General features: G+C 45.0%; 1 protein-coding gene across 6 annotated transcripts in view; it reads right to left on the reverse strand.

Annotated features, from left to right (window-relative positions):
• The window catches only part of LOC126995914 (probable phosphorylase b kinase regulatory subunit beta), a gene marked incomplete at its 3' end in the record, with an annotated part of 186,756 nt that overhangs the window by 22,947 nt on the left and 148,341 nt on the right, over positions 1-15,468 (reverse strand). For all 6 annotated transcript variants that reach the window (XM_050855809.1, XM_050855812.1, XM_050855811.1 and 3 more), the window contains 1 exon segment: positions 7,850-7,982. In XM_050855809.1, the coding sequence (XP_050711766.1) occupies positions 7,850-7,982 (133 nt within the window).

Raw genomic sequence — 15,468 nt, forward strand, 5'->3', positions numbered from 1 at the left:
CGCAACTGGACTCACACAGCGCCGCGGCCACACAGCTGAGCTCAGTTCTTCCCGCACGCCACTTGAACAACAATACAGTACCCACGCTGCCACGCTACTCAACAATAGGGGTGGGCAGGTACCGGTACCAGTACCGGTACTAACGGTACCAGCTATACTGTACGATACCGGTACCAGACTGCTCAGTACCAGTATCATTACTAGCCAGTCGCTCATGGTGTCCCTCATTTCTTCCTCACACGAGTGAGGCTGAGACTGAGTGCCTGAGTGGATATCTCGGTGATATGGATATTCTCTCTCTCTCTCTCTCTCTCTCTCTCTCTCTCTCTCTCTCTCTCTCTCTCTCTCTCCACTGAATGAAGTGAATATTTATTTTTCGATAGAAACCTACCTCTTGTTTGATTTACATTGTTTTTGATTTACGCGACCAATTCAAAGACACAATACTCGCGTAAATCAAGAGTTACCTGTATTACACCATGGGAAAGAAATGTGGGGGATCTAACGGCCAAAAGGGGGGGTGGACATACTTAATACTTACGTACACTTAAATGTACTATTGTGATCCTTTTGTACTCCCAATATAACCCCTAGTACGTCGAGTCCTCAACCCCCACTTGCTTCCCCCCTCCCCTTTTCTCTTAACCCCTTCGCGCCGGATGTTCAAAAAGCCTGGCTGATATACGGCGTGCTCGGCACGCGTGCGGGAAACCTGAGCCGGCATGTATCTGCTTGTCGCCTCCGTATATTATGCTGCTGAAAGCCCTCATTACATGTATCCCGTATTTGCAAAGCAGCATACACGACGAGTCAACATATACCTGCTATGCATAATATAAATTGCGTCAACGTGAAATAAAAAAAAAAGCAAAATAAAGGAAGGGGAGAAAGAGGCAAGGGGGAAAGAAATAGAGAAAGCAGATGATTGTGTAGAGGAGGAAGAATGTCGAGAAATTATCAGCAAATACAACTCTGTTATCATCTGTCAGAGTGCTGCCAGTTACTCCTGTGTCTTCACAGACAATGTATGTGTGTGTGTGTGTGTGTGTGTGTGAGTGTGTGTGTGAGAGAGAGAGAGAGAGAGAGAGAGAGAGAGAGAGAGAGAGCCAATGAGACTTCCTAATTTTAGACACAAGGCGGGAAGAAGGCAGTGCATACTGTAGCTCATTTTTTGTGATTGGTGGGAACAAGGATGGTGGGAGGAGCAATAGGATTTCAAGGACAGCATACGGCGTCTTTACTTAGTAACCAACACAAAGTACGGGACAACTCAATAGAAGAAGAAACAGAATAGAAATATGACGCCTACGTAGACATCATCGTATATGCTACTGGGGCTTCATGACGCCTACGTAGGCGTCATCGTATTGAAAGGGTTAATTTACCACTCAAACCACTGGGTTATCTTGTACCCCAAGTTTGAGCCACTACATAGCAAAGCTGCTTTGTTTACTGTTTAATTGACAAGAAAAGAGAACACCCCGTGCTGTGGCACCACAGTTCGAAAAACTTTTTTCTCAGGTCTATGAAAATTGTAGGACTCCCGGTGTTGTGTTCCTGGCTGTCCTCCCGCAAACTATGCATGCTCAGAAACAAATGTAAACAAAGACTTGTTGATAAACAGAGCTGTTCTCACACATCTCCCAACAGCATGGCCATGCTCACTTTGCTTGCCAGCTCCCCCACCTCATGAATCTATGATGCCTTCTAGCCCCCCCAAAGAATCTACCAAAATTACAGTGTGGCAACTTCTGTCATCCTGTGTTGTAAGGCATCCCATCCTGATTTGCGCATGCGAGGACTTTGTTTACATACACAGGGTGGATTAATTTTGGCACAGTACTGGGTCTTTTGTCAACTGCCTATTGTGATCCATCCCATCCAAGTTTATTTATATTTTTATAAAAGTAAATGATGATATATGTTTTGAATATGAAAAATGCATGAAATGTGAGTTTGTTCCTGCACCCCTTGTATGTTAGTAAATGTGATAAAAGATACAACCTGCACCCCTTGTATGTCAGTAAATGTGATAAATGATACAACCTGCACCCCTAGTATGTTAGTAAATGTGATAAAAGATACAACCTGCACCCCTTGTATGTCAGTAAATGTGATAAAAGATACAACCTGCACCCCTTGTATGTTAGTAAATGTGATAAAAGATACAACCTGCACCCCTTGTATGTCAGTAAATGTGATAAAAGATACAACCTGCACCCCTTGTATGTCAGTAAATGTGATAAATGATACAACCTGCACCCCTTGTATGTCAGTAAATGTGATAAATGTGCGTTTTCCTCTGAGCGCTCTCGTCTTGCGGCGAACAAAGAGAACCCAAGCTCATGTCTTCGACTTGTACAAACAGGATGCTCATACACCAAGTCACCGCTCGTAAACCAAGGCATCTTTAATGGGTTTTATTTATTTTTTGCTCGTAAATCAAAGTGCTCGTAAACTAGGGCACTGCAGCTGCCGTCTATGGCATCGGTGGCTGGGTTATGCACAAACGAATATGTTCATCACCAAATCACAGAATGGATAAGTGAAAGGGTAAAAGTAGTGAGGTTGGGGGACAGGATTTGTGGTGTTTTGGTGTGGTTTGGCTGCTCAGTGTTGACAGAGTAAAAGTGTTATGCCAGCATTTTGGGATCACGTCGTCATGTCCGTACAGAAACAAATTATATAATTGTGAATATGTTTGCCATGTTTTGCGGTAATGAAATAGTGACAGGTGTACTGGAGTGTATTATGATTTCATGTAGACGAATATGCTTGTGAACTGTAATGCCATATTGTGAAGTTGGAGCGAAGCAAAGCGATGGTGTGGCACTCGGTGGTGGTGGGCAGATGTTTGTACACTCAAGTTGTCGACACAGCAGTAAGGGTGAGGTAAGAGTGCTGATTGGGGCACCCAGGGGGGTGCCTGCATGAGGCCCTCCTCTGGCTGGGTGAAAGTCAGAAGCAGGACAACAGTGTCAAGGGCCACACCTAAGAGCCACACGTCTCCACCTAAGAGTGCTGACTGGGGTGCCTAAATGAGGCCCTCCTCTGGCTGGGTGAAAGGCAGAAGCAGGACAACAGTGTCAAGAGCCACACCTCAGAGCCACACATCTCCACCTACGAGTGCAGCTTGGATATCGGGAGAGTTGACTGTCCCGGCTAAGTGTATGTAGGTATCAATTTGGCCTTTTGATACCTGTAGTGTACACGAAATGGCTTTTGTGTTGGTTATTCGTTTTGTGACGACAGTGATGACTACTCTGTACTGAGTCTGTTTAGTGTGTACTGATGGCGGTATGCTACTTTCAAGGTTTGACCACTTCTGAATAAAGGGAGCGAGTTTTACACAGCTTGTGTCAGTCACCATCATCCCACCAAGACGCTGACGGCGCCTATAGGCACTCATAAACCAAAGTATTACTGTATAGATTTACAATATTTTGCATATACGATTGACCTAAATTATTACCAATTTTTCAATTTACAATTGCTGTGACTGATGTATACCATTGTTTGACTGATCAGCATTTGTTCCATCACCCAAGCGATTGCAGCGCCCTTTGCCACTGCGGCCACTTGTTTCTGCACTGCCATTCAATCTCCCATGGGAGTGTTAGTGTTTGCCCTAAGTGTATTTTACCATTGAAAACGTACTTGTGTGATCACTGTGTATAGTCAGTGAGGGCTGCTAAGCGTCCCAAAACTGTCCATGCATTCAACAAAAGGAACTGTGGAGTGGGAAACAGGTTTCACCACTGCCATTTGCAGCTGAGGGTCTGAGAGGTACGGGTAAGTACCAGCACCCATACTTACTAATGGTAGGGTGGGTTGGGGATGAATAGTACATGTGGACATAACGCACAGAGGCTACCATGGCCACATTTATAGGTTTAGAATGGTCTTCCTCTAACAGGTATTAGGAAAAATGGGTGTACACAGCTGAGCAATGGCAGTTTGGCAGGGGCTGCTTGGCTAAATTTGGAGATGGTTTCCTTTTCTTTTATGTAATATTTTGCCACCAATTAAAAGATCTCTGGTGTCCATGAATTCACAAAGAGTGTGTTGATAAGGCACATAGTACTGGGATATGTCTAGATGTGATGAAATTAAGTGATAAAAGTGAACTCCAATGTCACAGGATGACATGAGTGCTTGTATAAATGTCAGTGGCATCGTATGGATAATCAATAGTGGGATTTTAACCCCTAAAGGGCCGGCCTGGGTGGTCATCTACAACATCCACAGGACCGGCACCTCAGCACCAAACACCGAAAATAGCCTATATTCACACACTTGATTCTGCTGAACTACAATGCAATAACAAATTACTTTGTCGTCATAGTCATCATCAACTCTTCTTCTTTTTAATTATTGCATGAAAACGTTTCTATGTGCTGTGGTTTTGGAGAAATATTGAGTTGAAGAGGAGAGACTTTTGGAGTTAGCGAGGCTCTTGCCCGCTCTGTGTTCATTTCGCCTGTGTGGCCTTGACTAGTGCGTAATGAAAACGGATGCCCCCATGCTCTAATTCTTATATATAGTCAATACTCTAAGCTTTCTCTATGTAACACAGTCTTGTGATGTGTGGTTTGGGAGTCATTGTAGCATACTCTTCTCATTCTCGTGTTGCTCTGCTGGGCTCGGCAGGGTCTGGCAGGAAATCAGACGCGTCAGAATCCGTGTCAGTACGCCTGTCCATCGTGAGAGCGGGCAAGATTCTGAAGCAGTAGCCTAAACATATCTCTGGCAGTGTTGCCAACGAATGGTCATCGAAAATTACCGAAAAGTAAATAAATTTAGCGCGAAAAAAGCAAAGCGGCTATAACCGCCCCCGGCCCTTCCGTGGAAAAGCGGCTATAGCCGCCTCCGGCCCTTTAGGGGTTAATGTATGGAGTGTCCATGCCACTCACAAACAATTTGTGCCTATTGTTTGTATGTATGTTTAATGCCAAGATTTTTCTCTTTTCTACTACTCCCGGTCCCACACGTCCTCTGCGTGTATCGAAACACACGAGAAATTAATCAAGACAAGGAGAGGGTTTTGCCGGCTGCCCGGGATTGAACCCGCGACCAGCGTGACGGGAGAGCCACTACTTTACCAGTCGGCCAAAGAGGTACCCCGCTCGCTGAGTGGGTTATGGGAGGCTCGCCCATCAGGCCTAGTCGCCGCACTACATATGCATGAAAATAACAGTGTTACATAAGATGCAGCCATGTAATCCATGACAGTGACACCTATGCAAGTAACAATTTCATTCATTAACTCATATTTTTTTTTTTACAGCAGAGGAAAGAGCTCAAGGGGAAAAAAAAAAAAAAAAAAAAAAGGAAAAAAAAGCCCGCTACTCACTGCTCCTACATAAGAGTCAAGAAGAGTGGCTGAAAGATAGGTCAATTTTGGGTGGAGAGGTGTCCTGATACCCTTCTCTTGAAAGAGTTCAAGTCGTAGGCAGGAGGAAATACAGATAAAGAAAGACTGTTCCAGAGTTCACCAGCGTGAAGGATGAAAGAGTGAAAATGCTGGTTAACTCATATGTAAGGGATTTGGACAGTAAAGGGATGAGCTTGAGCAGAAAGTCATGTGTGGCGAGGCCACGGGAGGGAGGCATGGCAGTTAGCAAGCTCAGAAGAGCAGTCAGCGTGAAAATATCGATAGAAGAGAGGGAGGGAGGTATGCAGTTAGCAAGTTCAGAAGAGCAGTCAGCGTGAAAATATCGATAGAAGAGAGAGAGAGAGGCAACATGGTGGCGGAATTGAAGAGGTAGAAGACTATCAGTAAGAGGAGAGTTGATGAGACGAAGAGCCTTAGGGCCATATTCTTAAATCTCACGAAATCGGTAACGACAACGAGTCCCTACGCACACTAATGTTCGGGTTGTCACAATTTGCATATTCTTAAACACTCGGATTTGTCGGGTGGGATCTGCTAACACTGGCGGTGCGAGAAAATTTAATTAGTGTATAACCAGCGGGTCACTTAGCTCGTTTTGTAGAGGCTTTCACATATAGTGGTCTGAATAAGTCGGCGATGTGTGGCCGCCCTTGCTGTAGTTATAAGTTAATTAGCTGCCTGCTGCCGAGTCAACTTGTAGTAGCCTGGTGTATGTGACGCCACTAAGGTAAACCGCTGACGGGTGTTTACACCGGTGAAGTTTACAGCTGACAGACCGTGTTCTCGCCACAAAGGCTAACAGCTGACTGCTCGCTAATAGATTACCAATACTTCCCAAACAACCCTTAATTCCTAACACTCTGGACCATAGCTGCCACCCTCTTATGCATTGGCAACACTGGCATGGTCTGCTTCAGTTAGGTTAGTTTCTCACCTTATATGCTCCTTCATATTTTTGTTATAGACTATGTATTTTCACCTTGCAACTGTAATATGAAGGTGTATAAGGTATTTTGAGGTTGGAAAGTTTGGAAAGTTTCATTTAGTCGGCGCAACATCTGTGGTCATATGCCGGAGAGAGACAGAAGGGGAAGGAATTATAGGAGGAGGGAACAGATCCCAGGAGACGGGACACAACCCCCGATTAATACCTGGTACCCATTCACTGCTGGATGGACAGGGGCATAGGGTGTCGGAAAAGCTGCCCAAATTTTTCAACTCCGCCTGGGAATCGAGCCCGGGCTCTCTCGGTTGTGAGCCGAGTGTGCTAACCACTGCACCATGAAGCCCCCTCATATTTTGAGGTGGCAGAGCTAAACTACACATGCATATACCCTATATTTTCATATTAAAATAGTAATGCTTTCTGATTAGGGGAGATCAAGGGAACACCCACCTAACTCATGGCTGGGGTAAGTTGATCGATCCTGCCTGGAGTGGCTGAGATGGAAGGGTAACTGTGTGGAGGCTTACTCAGAGAAACTGTCAGGGGTGGAGGCAGTGGGTGAGCTAAATCCTGACTGACAAGAGCTGATCCTGGCATAGAAAGAGGATTTTCACTTCAGGGAGCTCAGGAGAAATGCTCACACAAAGCATGAGGCTGAGGGCAAGGCCTCAGTTTGATTGTGCTGGGTAGACTGACCATGTGGCAGGTTTCTTTCAGGCTTCTGCATCAAGTGAAATTGCCACCTATGACAGGTGGAGGGCAAAGCCTACAGGACCTCTGGATCTTCAAGAATGGAGGGTCCCCTTTTGATACGGGAGTGGCTGGGATGAAGCCCATCCACACAACCAGGCCTGAGATTAACCATCTTGGGGCTCACCATGTGGATTTCTGGAATATCCTGAGCCTTTTGGAGGATCACTGACTGCCTTAAATAGCAAATGAGCTTAAAAGACTCAAGGTGGATATACTGCAACTCTCTGAAATAAAGAGCTTTGCCAGTGGTGAGATCAGTGGTGTTGGGTACAGCTACTATAGGTCCACTGTGAGCTCCAAAACAGCATTTGGACTCACAGAGGGAGTGGTGCTTTTGGCATTATGCTTCAGTTCAGTGGGATGACTTGAGGATGTACACTTCATTTTTCATGGTATGACTACACCCCTGGAAAGCCTGTACTCTCCAGAATCCCAACTTCATCAACAAGAAAGAAGTAAGACATTAAGTGGGCCATGATTGACACAAGATAACTATAGTCACTGCCAGACAATTTGTTCCCTATGCCCTGTCCTTTCTGCTGGAGTCATTACTGGTTGACTGAGATTATTCTATGTTGAGAAAAATGACAAATTATGAAAATAATAATATGCACAAACAAGTAAAAGTTGAAATAGGCACTACCCAGGAGATAGGATAAGGGAGGGGTCTGAGTTTATTTGACAAGTTGACTAGCAGGGACTAAAGCAACATTTTGCTCTTTGTTAACTAGCTAACTTGTGAAAGATTCACTCACCTGGATGCCCATCTACCTGGAAATTTGGTCCCTCACGGCGCAGAAGGATCCCCAACAACTGTGTCTGTCCGTGCAGAGTGGATACTGAGCGCAGGACATTGATCACCTCATGTGTTGGTTGTAGATCCATGTCCTGCAGTGAACCAATAACAATCACCATGTTTTCTAGACAAGATTTGCGAATGTATAGATACAAATAAACATCCATGAAAAAAAATGCACACCCATGAAAAAAAAATGAGGAAGATATGCAAAGAGTTCTAGAAAACAGGAGTGAGAGAAGGAAGGGAAAGATGCAATGGAAAGGCAATATGATCTGTTTGGAAATTGATTTTTTGTATTTTTCCGCCCGTAACATCGGTAGGCTTCCATAGTGGGGTCTGATAGTCGGCCCAAGAACATTTATGATACGATTATGCTCATTAGATGAAGGCAGTTGAGACGCCGATAAAGCAGCAATGCAGGCTTCTCGCAGCTAACAGGTTAATTTCACCTCCCCACGTGCAACATTTGTTTTATGATCACGCTGCCCAAACACCTTGATACAAGTCCTGGGAAGCGAATTGCCAGGTCTGCCAGAAAGCACCTTGCTCCTGAGATTAAATCAAACGTAATATCTTGATGAAACAGACTTTTCCTGGAAGAAAGTCTCCTAAAACATTAAATTAAAGCCAATGCGTGTATATCAGTCAGAAAACTCAAAAATGTTATTATATCAGATCTAGAGTCAGATCAGATCAGGTCTAGAGTGTAGGCAGTGGAAATGAGTTATTTGAGGAATGCATGTGGTGTGAGTAGAATGGATGGAATGAGTAATGAAAGTGTATATAAGAGTTTTGGAATGTGTCATATGGGTGAAGGGAAGAAGTGTGGAGTGGTGGAAGAAGTGAAGCGACAGACTTTAAAGTGATTTGGCCACATGTAGTGAATGGAGGAGAGTAAGATGACCAGGAGGGTGTATGTGAGTGAGATAGAGGGAGGGAATGTTAAAGGACGACTGCCGGTGAAATGGAGAGATAGGGTGCAGGAGTATGTCAGGGAGAGGGGTGAAAGATCCTTGAGAAACATTGAGCAGGCAAGGAGGGAGTGTCTGGATAGAGAGATGGAAACTCTTCTACCATGGCCATCCCCTGGTGGGAGCTCCTAGAAGCAGGCATCAAGGATGATGATGAAGAGTTCTCGCATCAGCTCATTCCCACCCACCTTGCTTATATTCGATTGTCCACCATGGTGTGTGTGTATTTACCTATTTGTAGTCTACACGGCCCGAGCTAAGCTCGAATAGTCCCGTCTCCATATCTACATTCATCCAGCCTTTCCTTCATTTGATGGACATTGCTCACCTCCATCACCTCTTCCCGCAAGCCGTTCCATGTGTTAATACTTCTATGTGGAAGACTATACTTTTTCAAGTCACTCAAACAAGTTCCTTTATTAAGTTTCTTTCCATGTCCTCTCAGCCCCTGGCATTCTCGCAGCTGAGAAGAGATCATCTCTATCCACCTCATCAAACTTATTTACCAACTTATACAGTGTGATCAGATCTCCTCTCTCCCTTCTTTGTTCCAGTGTCGTCAAGTCCATCTCCCTCAATCTATCTTCATACGTCATATTCGAGAGTTCTGGGACCATTTTAGTTGCAATTCTCTGTATTCTTTCCAACTTTCTGATATCCTTCTTTTTGTGAGGCGACCACACAACTGCAGCATATTCAAGTTTTGGTCTTATCAGTGTTATTATTATTTTCTTCATCATTTCTTTGTCCATATAATGGAATGATACCCTTATATTTTGCATCATCCTGTAGGTTTCTCTGAATAACTTGTTTATGTGCTTTTCTGGGGATAATGTGTCTTGCATCGTTACTCCCAAATCTTTTTCTTCATGTACCACCTTTAACCCGCCGTCTGCCAGCGCCGTATATATACGGTCTAACCCTATGCCGCGGACAATGCCAGCGCCGTATATATACGGTCTGATATTAAAAAAATCATTATAAATCGAAGTTGAAAGATAAAGCAAAGATATCCCGTAGGCATCACGTTTGAACTTTGGCGGGCTGGGCGCTACCCATGTGAGTCACCCAGCCCCACCGCGCATCTTGTGGGCATCGCCAGCGTCAATATCTCCCTGTGCTTCACTGAGTGACGACATGGCGCGACCAAGGCTTAGAGATGAAGACATTTGGGAGCTGTTATACAACTGCCCTGAGGATGGGGATGTGTAAATATGTTATTATGTAGTGCGCAGACATGACAGCAACCACAGAAAAATATATAGTGAAAAACACTACAAAAAACGTATGTTTACAAGATATCTGCTACTTATTCGCGTGTCCTATAGCGCCCCCACCCATCACTGTGCCCATGAACAACGCCCACAGGTTCAGTGATCATGGTGGTAAAAACTCAGAACAATTGGTTTAGTGTGTACGGAATAACAAATAGTCCAACGAAAACATTCGTTAGTGTTCTGTGTAAAAATAAAGTCTACGGATCCTGCGCATACTTTTTCACGGCCACGACGAGACATAACGGAGGCAAAATTCATCCGTTCCAGGCTTCGGTGAGTACTTATATTGATGTTTTCCATGTTTTTGCATGATTCTGAACCTATCTAGGTAATTTTTGAAAAGTCGAAAAAAAGCCGGCACTGGGGTTGGCTACAGGTCTTCAAATAGCCGGCAGACGGCGGGTTAAGGGGAGCATCCGGTTTGAAGACCGAAAAAATATGAAAAATATCACTTTTTGTGAAAAAAACAAATGTGGTTGGGTTACACATTGGCTATCATTTCACAAAGATTTATGGTAAAACACGCGATACTTTTGGTTTAAATCCCATTTAAAGGTCCGGTACTCAACCACGTTTGTTTGTTTACATCGATAGCGTCGGGTTCTTTCCCCAAAAACTGTGGAAAGAACAGCAAAATCTTTATATTTTTTGGTGAACATGATATGGCAACACTAAAAGCTAGTGTGTGTGGGATCTAGGACTGTCAGCCGAGAAGCCCGAGATGCTTGTGCCTGCCAAGCTGTGAAGGAGAGTAGATGCTCGCCATCTGTCCTTGCATAGACTCGAGACCGCTGCTTATTTTCCCGCTGTTTCCTGCTTTTTGCCTGCTCACAGCCATGGGACGGGTATCTAAGAGGAAGAAGCAGAGTAAGCATGCCTGGATGAAGAGCATCGATGTGAAACGGAGAAAAATACAGCATGCTGAACCTGACACCACCACCGCGTCAGATGAACCCGTGCCGCCCACGCACTCGCCACCACCACTCTCCACCACACTCGTCACTCCCACGGCAAGCACATCACAGCCCAGCACATCCCATGCAAAGGAGAGTCAAGGAAAGGACACAGAAGATACCTTGTTACTCTCTGCTAGAGAAAATCTTCTAGACATGGAGACTAGAGATGAAGATGTGGAAAGTGACGACGAGATTGTCATGCTGACGAAAAGGAGGCTGAAAAGCCTACTTTCCTCCTGTTGTTCATGCCCAGATCCTGCCTATGATTATAGTTCCAAGCCTGATGCATACGAAAACACCATAGACATGCACTGCACAAGCTGTAACTTCAAGAACACTTTGAAACCGGAAGCAGTGATAGCTGGGCGTCAGACATCCAAGATCTTGAGGACCAACATATCATTGACATACCTGTCTGTGATAGATGATGTTGGATTTGCAGGCATGAGAAGAATGATGGGTGCCCTAGGAATGTTAGACCACAACTTCGGGTACCAGAAGGCATGTTTGCTGACAGCCTTCAATATCAAGTCGAAGGCACTAAGAAGATCCCTCACAGCACAAGATAAAGACAGGAGGAGGCACAGCCAAGCCCAGCGGAAGCCAAAGCCAAAGAAAGAAGAAGCATCAGCAGACTGTGTATCTGGTGGCTTCTAACTGAAAACATCAAGCTGAACAACGATGAGGAGTATGGGAAACATTGGTACCCCGCGCTTGACAAGATAACACCTTGCCTTTAGGAAGGGCAGGGGTGGGAGAAGGAGCCTGATACGCTTAAAAACACACCTGATTGTACTATTAGCTTGCATATAATCATAATAAAACATATCGTACCTGAAAACCTTCCTAGTATGTAATGACAGGTGTGAGATCAATGAATAAACTTTATCGGCCCGTATCTCAAAACATAAGTTATTACCCTTCTAAAATCTATTTTGGGGCCAGTTTTAGCTTGATTTCAATGAAACAAAAACTAAACGGCAGAGGAATGTTTCCTAATCAAAAGTACGCTTCGTTTTTTTTATATATAAGTGAGCTGTCATTTTATATTAATATTTTTTTGACAAAAAAAGTTAAAAAAAAGAAAAACATGAAAAATTCATAAAACAAAAACAAAAGCAAAATTAAAAAATCTAAAAGCGTAGAAACACACTATATAATAACGTGTCTTAGCCACAAAAAAATGAAGGCTGTGGGGCCAATAATAACGCCAGAATAGCACTCGTAAATTTCAGAAGGGGCTGTTGGGGGCTGGCGGGGCTGGAGACTAGAATGGGACTGAATGTCTAAAATTGATGTACAGGTTGTCAATACTTCACAGCATAAAAATCAGAGTGATTCATGCATAATTACCAGAGATATGGCAACCCCGTTCAAAACCGGACGCTCCCCTTAAGTTTTCTTCTCCCATCCTATATGTTTTCCTTGGTCTTTTTTTACATTTCCCCATTTCCATGACATGGCATTTGTTTGCATTAAATTCCATCTCCCATACCTGGCTCCATCTATACACTCTGTCCAGATCTTTTTGCAGTTTTTCACTAAGAGAAGGAAGAAACACCAACAACACATGAGGACACTAAAAAATTGAGGAAAGGAAGATGCTTGAGAGACATAAAGAAATATAGCTTCCCGCAAAGCAACATAGAGGTTTGGAACAGACTAAATGAGGATGTAGTATCAGCAAAGAGTGTGCATAACTTTACAGAAAAACTGGATAAATACAGATATGGAGATGGGACCACACGAGTGTAAGCCCAGGCCCTGTAAAACTACAACTAGGTAAATACAACTAGGTAAATACACACAGAAAGGGAAATGGGAAGGGTGTGGGGAGGGAGGGGCAGAAGTGAGTCAGGTCATGTCCTGACCAAAGCCCTGACCTGACTCTCCCTTCCGCCCCTCTGTGAGGGCAACTACCAACTGAGTGGCGAACTACTGGAGTACTCTTGCTGCTCATTCGCCATGAAGCTGTTCAACTACCGAGGCGCAGTGAACAACCTGCTACACTTAAGCTCCTCATTTGCCGTTCGACGCCTCGGTCGACCGAACCACCGAGGCTTCTCTATCTACCGTGGGAGGCAATTTGGTGGGCGGCCAGCACCTTCATTTTCAGACAGCAGCTGGGCCTCGCTCTGAAAACTTGATTCTGCTCCAGCTCCAGCTCTGCTCTCACTCAGGTTTCCTCAGAACCGTGGGCTGGTTGTGGGTGCCTCACCTTGCTCCTCTCCGCGCATTGGACTCCCGTTACTGCCGTGACCCTGATGCCCCTTCTCCTCCTGCGCCTCCCTTGTCTACCACGTCTACCACTTCAAGGACGAAGCTGTGCTGCCTCGTCACTGCCACTCTGAGGACGGGACGCCAGAAGAGGAAGCAGCCGTGCAAAGGATCATTGCTGAGTCCGTCGTGCTGAAGCCTTCGTGTTGGAGACTTCAGTGTTTGTGAGGCTGTTGTGGGTTTCTTTACTTTATTTAAAGTAAATTGGTGTCTAACCATTTATCTTGTTTATTGTTATCCCCTTCCAATTACAGCATCCAACTCTGGAACCTTGACATGTGGCGACTTCGCCAAGATTGGGTCAACTGCTAATCAGAAGGGTTGGCTTGTTAAGTCGCCTTTCCGTGCCACTTGCTGTCTGCGGCCCGGAAGCGAGTGTTCAATCCTTCACCGTTCTTTTGTGGCTGTTGCATGCCCACGGTGGGATTTGTTGGTGCTGCCATAGCACTTTTTCAGCCCTTGTGCTGAGACATTGTTTACCCGATCACTCGCAGAGTATCGGGTGTGCCACTTATAACCTTTTTGCAGGATTATTCTGGCCGATCTTTCTTTGTTGTCTTCTATTTTCTTATTGTGCTTTGGGTTCTTCCCATTTGTTTGGTTCGTGTCTTTTTTCTTGGTCCTGTTTTTTTCTGTTGGATTTTCTTTGTCTGGTAATAATTGGTATTTTTATTTATTGTTATTTATTGGTGTCATTGTCTGTTGGGTTTATTTTTTGCTTTGCTGTTCATCTTAATCATGCCCAGTTTCGAGGCGTTTAGGGCTCATGCTGTAGTCTTGGGGCTGGAGGGTCAGGAACTCGGCCGCTACGTTGCCCAGCAGCAAGCCATCGAGAGGGACGAGCGCGCGGCCGAGAGAGAAGAGAAGCGTCTCCTGGCCAAGAGGGAGAAAGAAGAGCGGGCTGCCGAGAGAGAACAGCAGAGGATCCTTGTGGAGAAAGAAGAGCAGGTTGCCGAGAGAGAGTTCTAACTGGCAAAGCTGCATGTAGAAAAAGAGATAGAGCTCGCCCATGTCGTCGGACAAGGAAAAGTGGCTTCTCCTTCCTGTGAGAACAAGTGAGGACCGAAATTGCCCGCTTTCCAAGAGGGAGAGGACATCAACACCTACCTCGTCTGCTTTGAAAGGGTGGCTGAACTTCTGTGGATCGACAAGGACAGCTACACCGCAAGATTGGGTTGACTCCTCACAGGTAAGGCCACTGAACTGTATACTTCACTGTCAGCTGACATAACCGAAGATTACGCTCTCTTGAAGAAAGCTCTCCTCACTGGGTTCAGTAAGATGGCGGACAACTACTGTCAAGACTTCCATCATGCCAGGATTAGAGTCGGGGAAAACTATCAGCAGTTCTCCATCCACCTGACTCGGTTGTTATAGGCGTGGTTGGAAGCCTCTGACGTCCCCTGCACTTATGAAGCGCTCCGGGAGTTTATGCTCCTTGACCAGCTTCTAACTAGTCTTACCCCAGACTTGAGGATCTTCATCAAGGAGCATTGGCCGAAAGATCTTCCCAACGCAGTGAGACTTGCCGACAACTGGTCATCTGCCCGCAACGCCTACCAGAAAGCTTCCTCTCCTAGTTCCCGGGACCCCTCTAAGGCTGTTTCGCCCACGAAATCTTCAGAGTCCTCTCAACGAGCCTTCACCAAGACCTCTGCCCAGCCCAGCACAGCAACCGTGAGGTGTTACCAATGCGGGGAGGAAGGCCATCTACGTCCGCGCTGCCCAAAGAATCCCCACGCCTTCAAAGAGATCGAACCTGCTAAACCATGATATCAGGTAGGCATTTGCCTTAGTGACAAAAGTGTCCCGAAGTTTTCTGTTTCGGACACTGTTAACACGTTACCCGCCTGTTGGTTCACCAGTGTACCATATAAGATTATGTTCTGGTACATATTGGTTCACCGGTGGCCAAAAAAAAAATTCAGAACTTCATAATTAGCATATTTTATATCCCTTTTATAGACTAAAATGTAATTGGATTGTTTTTTTCTTGATCATAAAGGCTTATATGAAACACTCACACATCACTGCCATCCAAAGTATATTAATAAACTGCAAGAAAAATTGCTGACACAAAAATATAAAAAAATG

The sequence above is a fragment of the Eriocheir sinensis genome, chromosome 9 (genome assembly GCF_024679095.1).
Source record: "Eriocheir sinensis breed Jianghai 21 chromosome 9, ASM2467909v1, whole genome shotgun sequence".
In the NCBI taxonomy this organism is placed as follows: Eukaryota; Metazoa; Arthropoda; class Malacostraca; order Decapoda; family Varunidae; genus Eriocheir; species Eriocheir sinensis.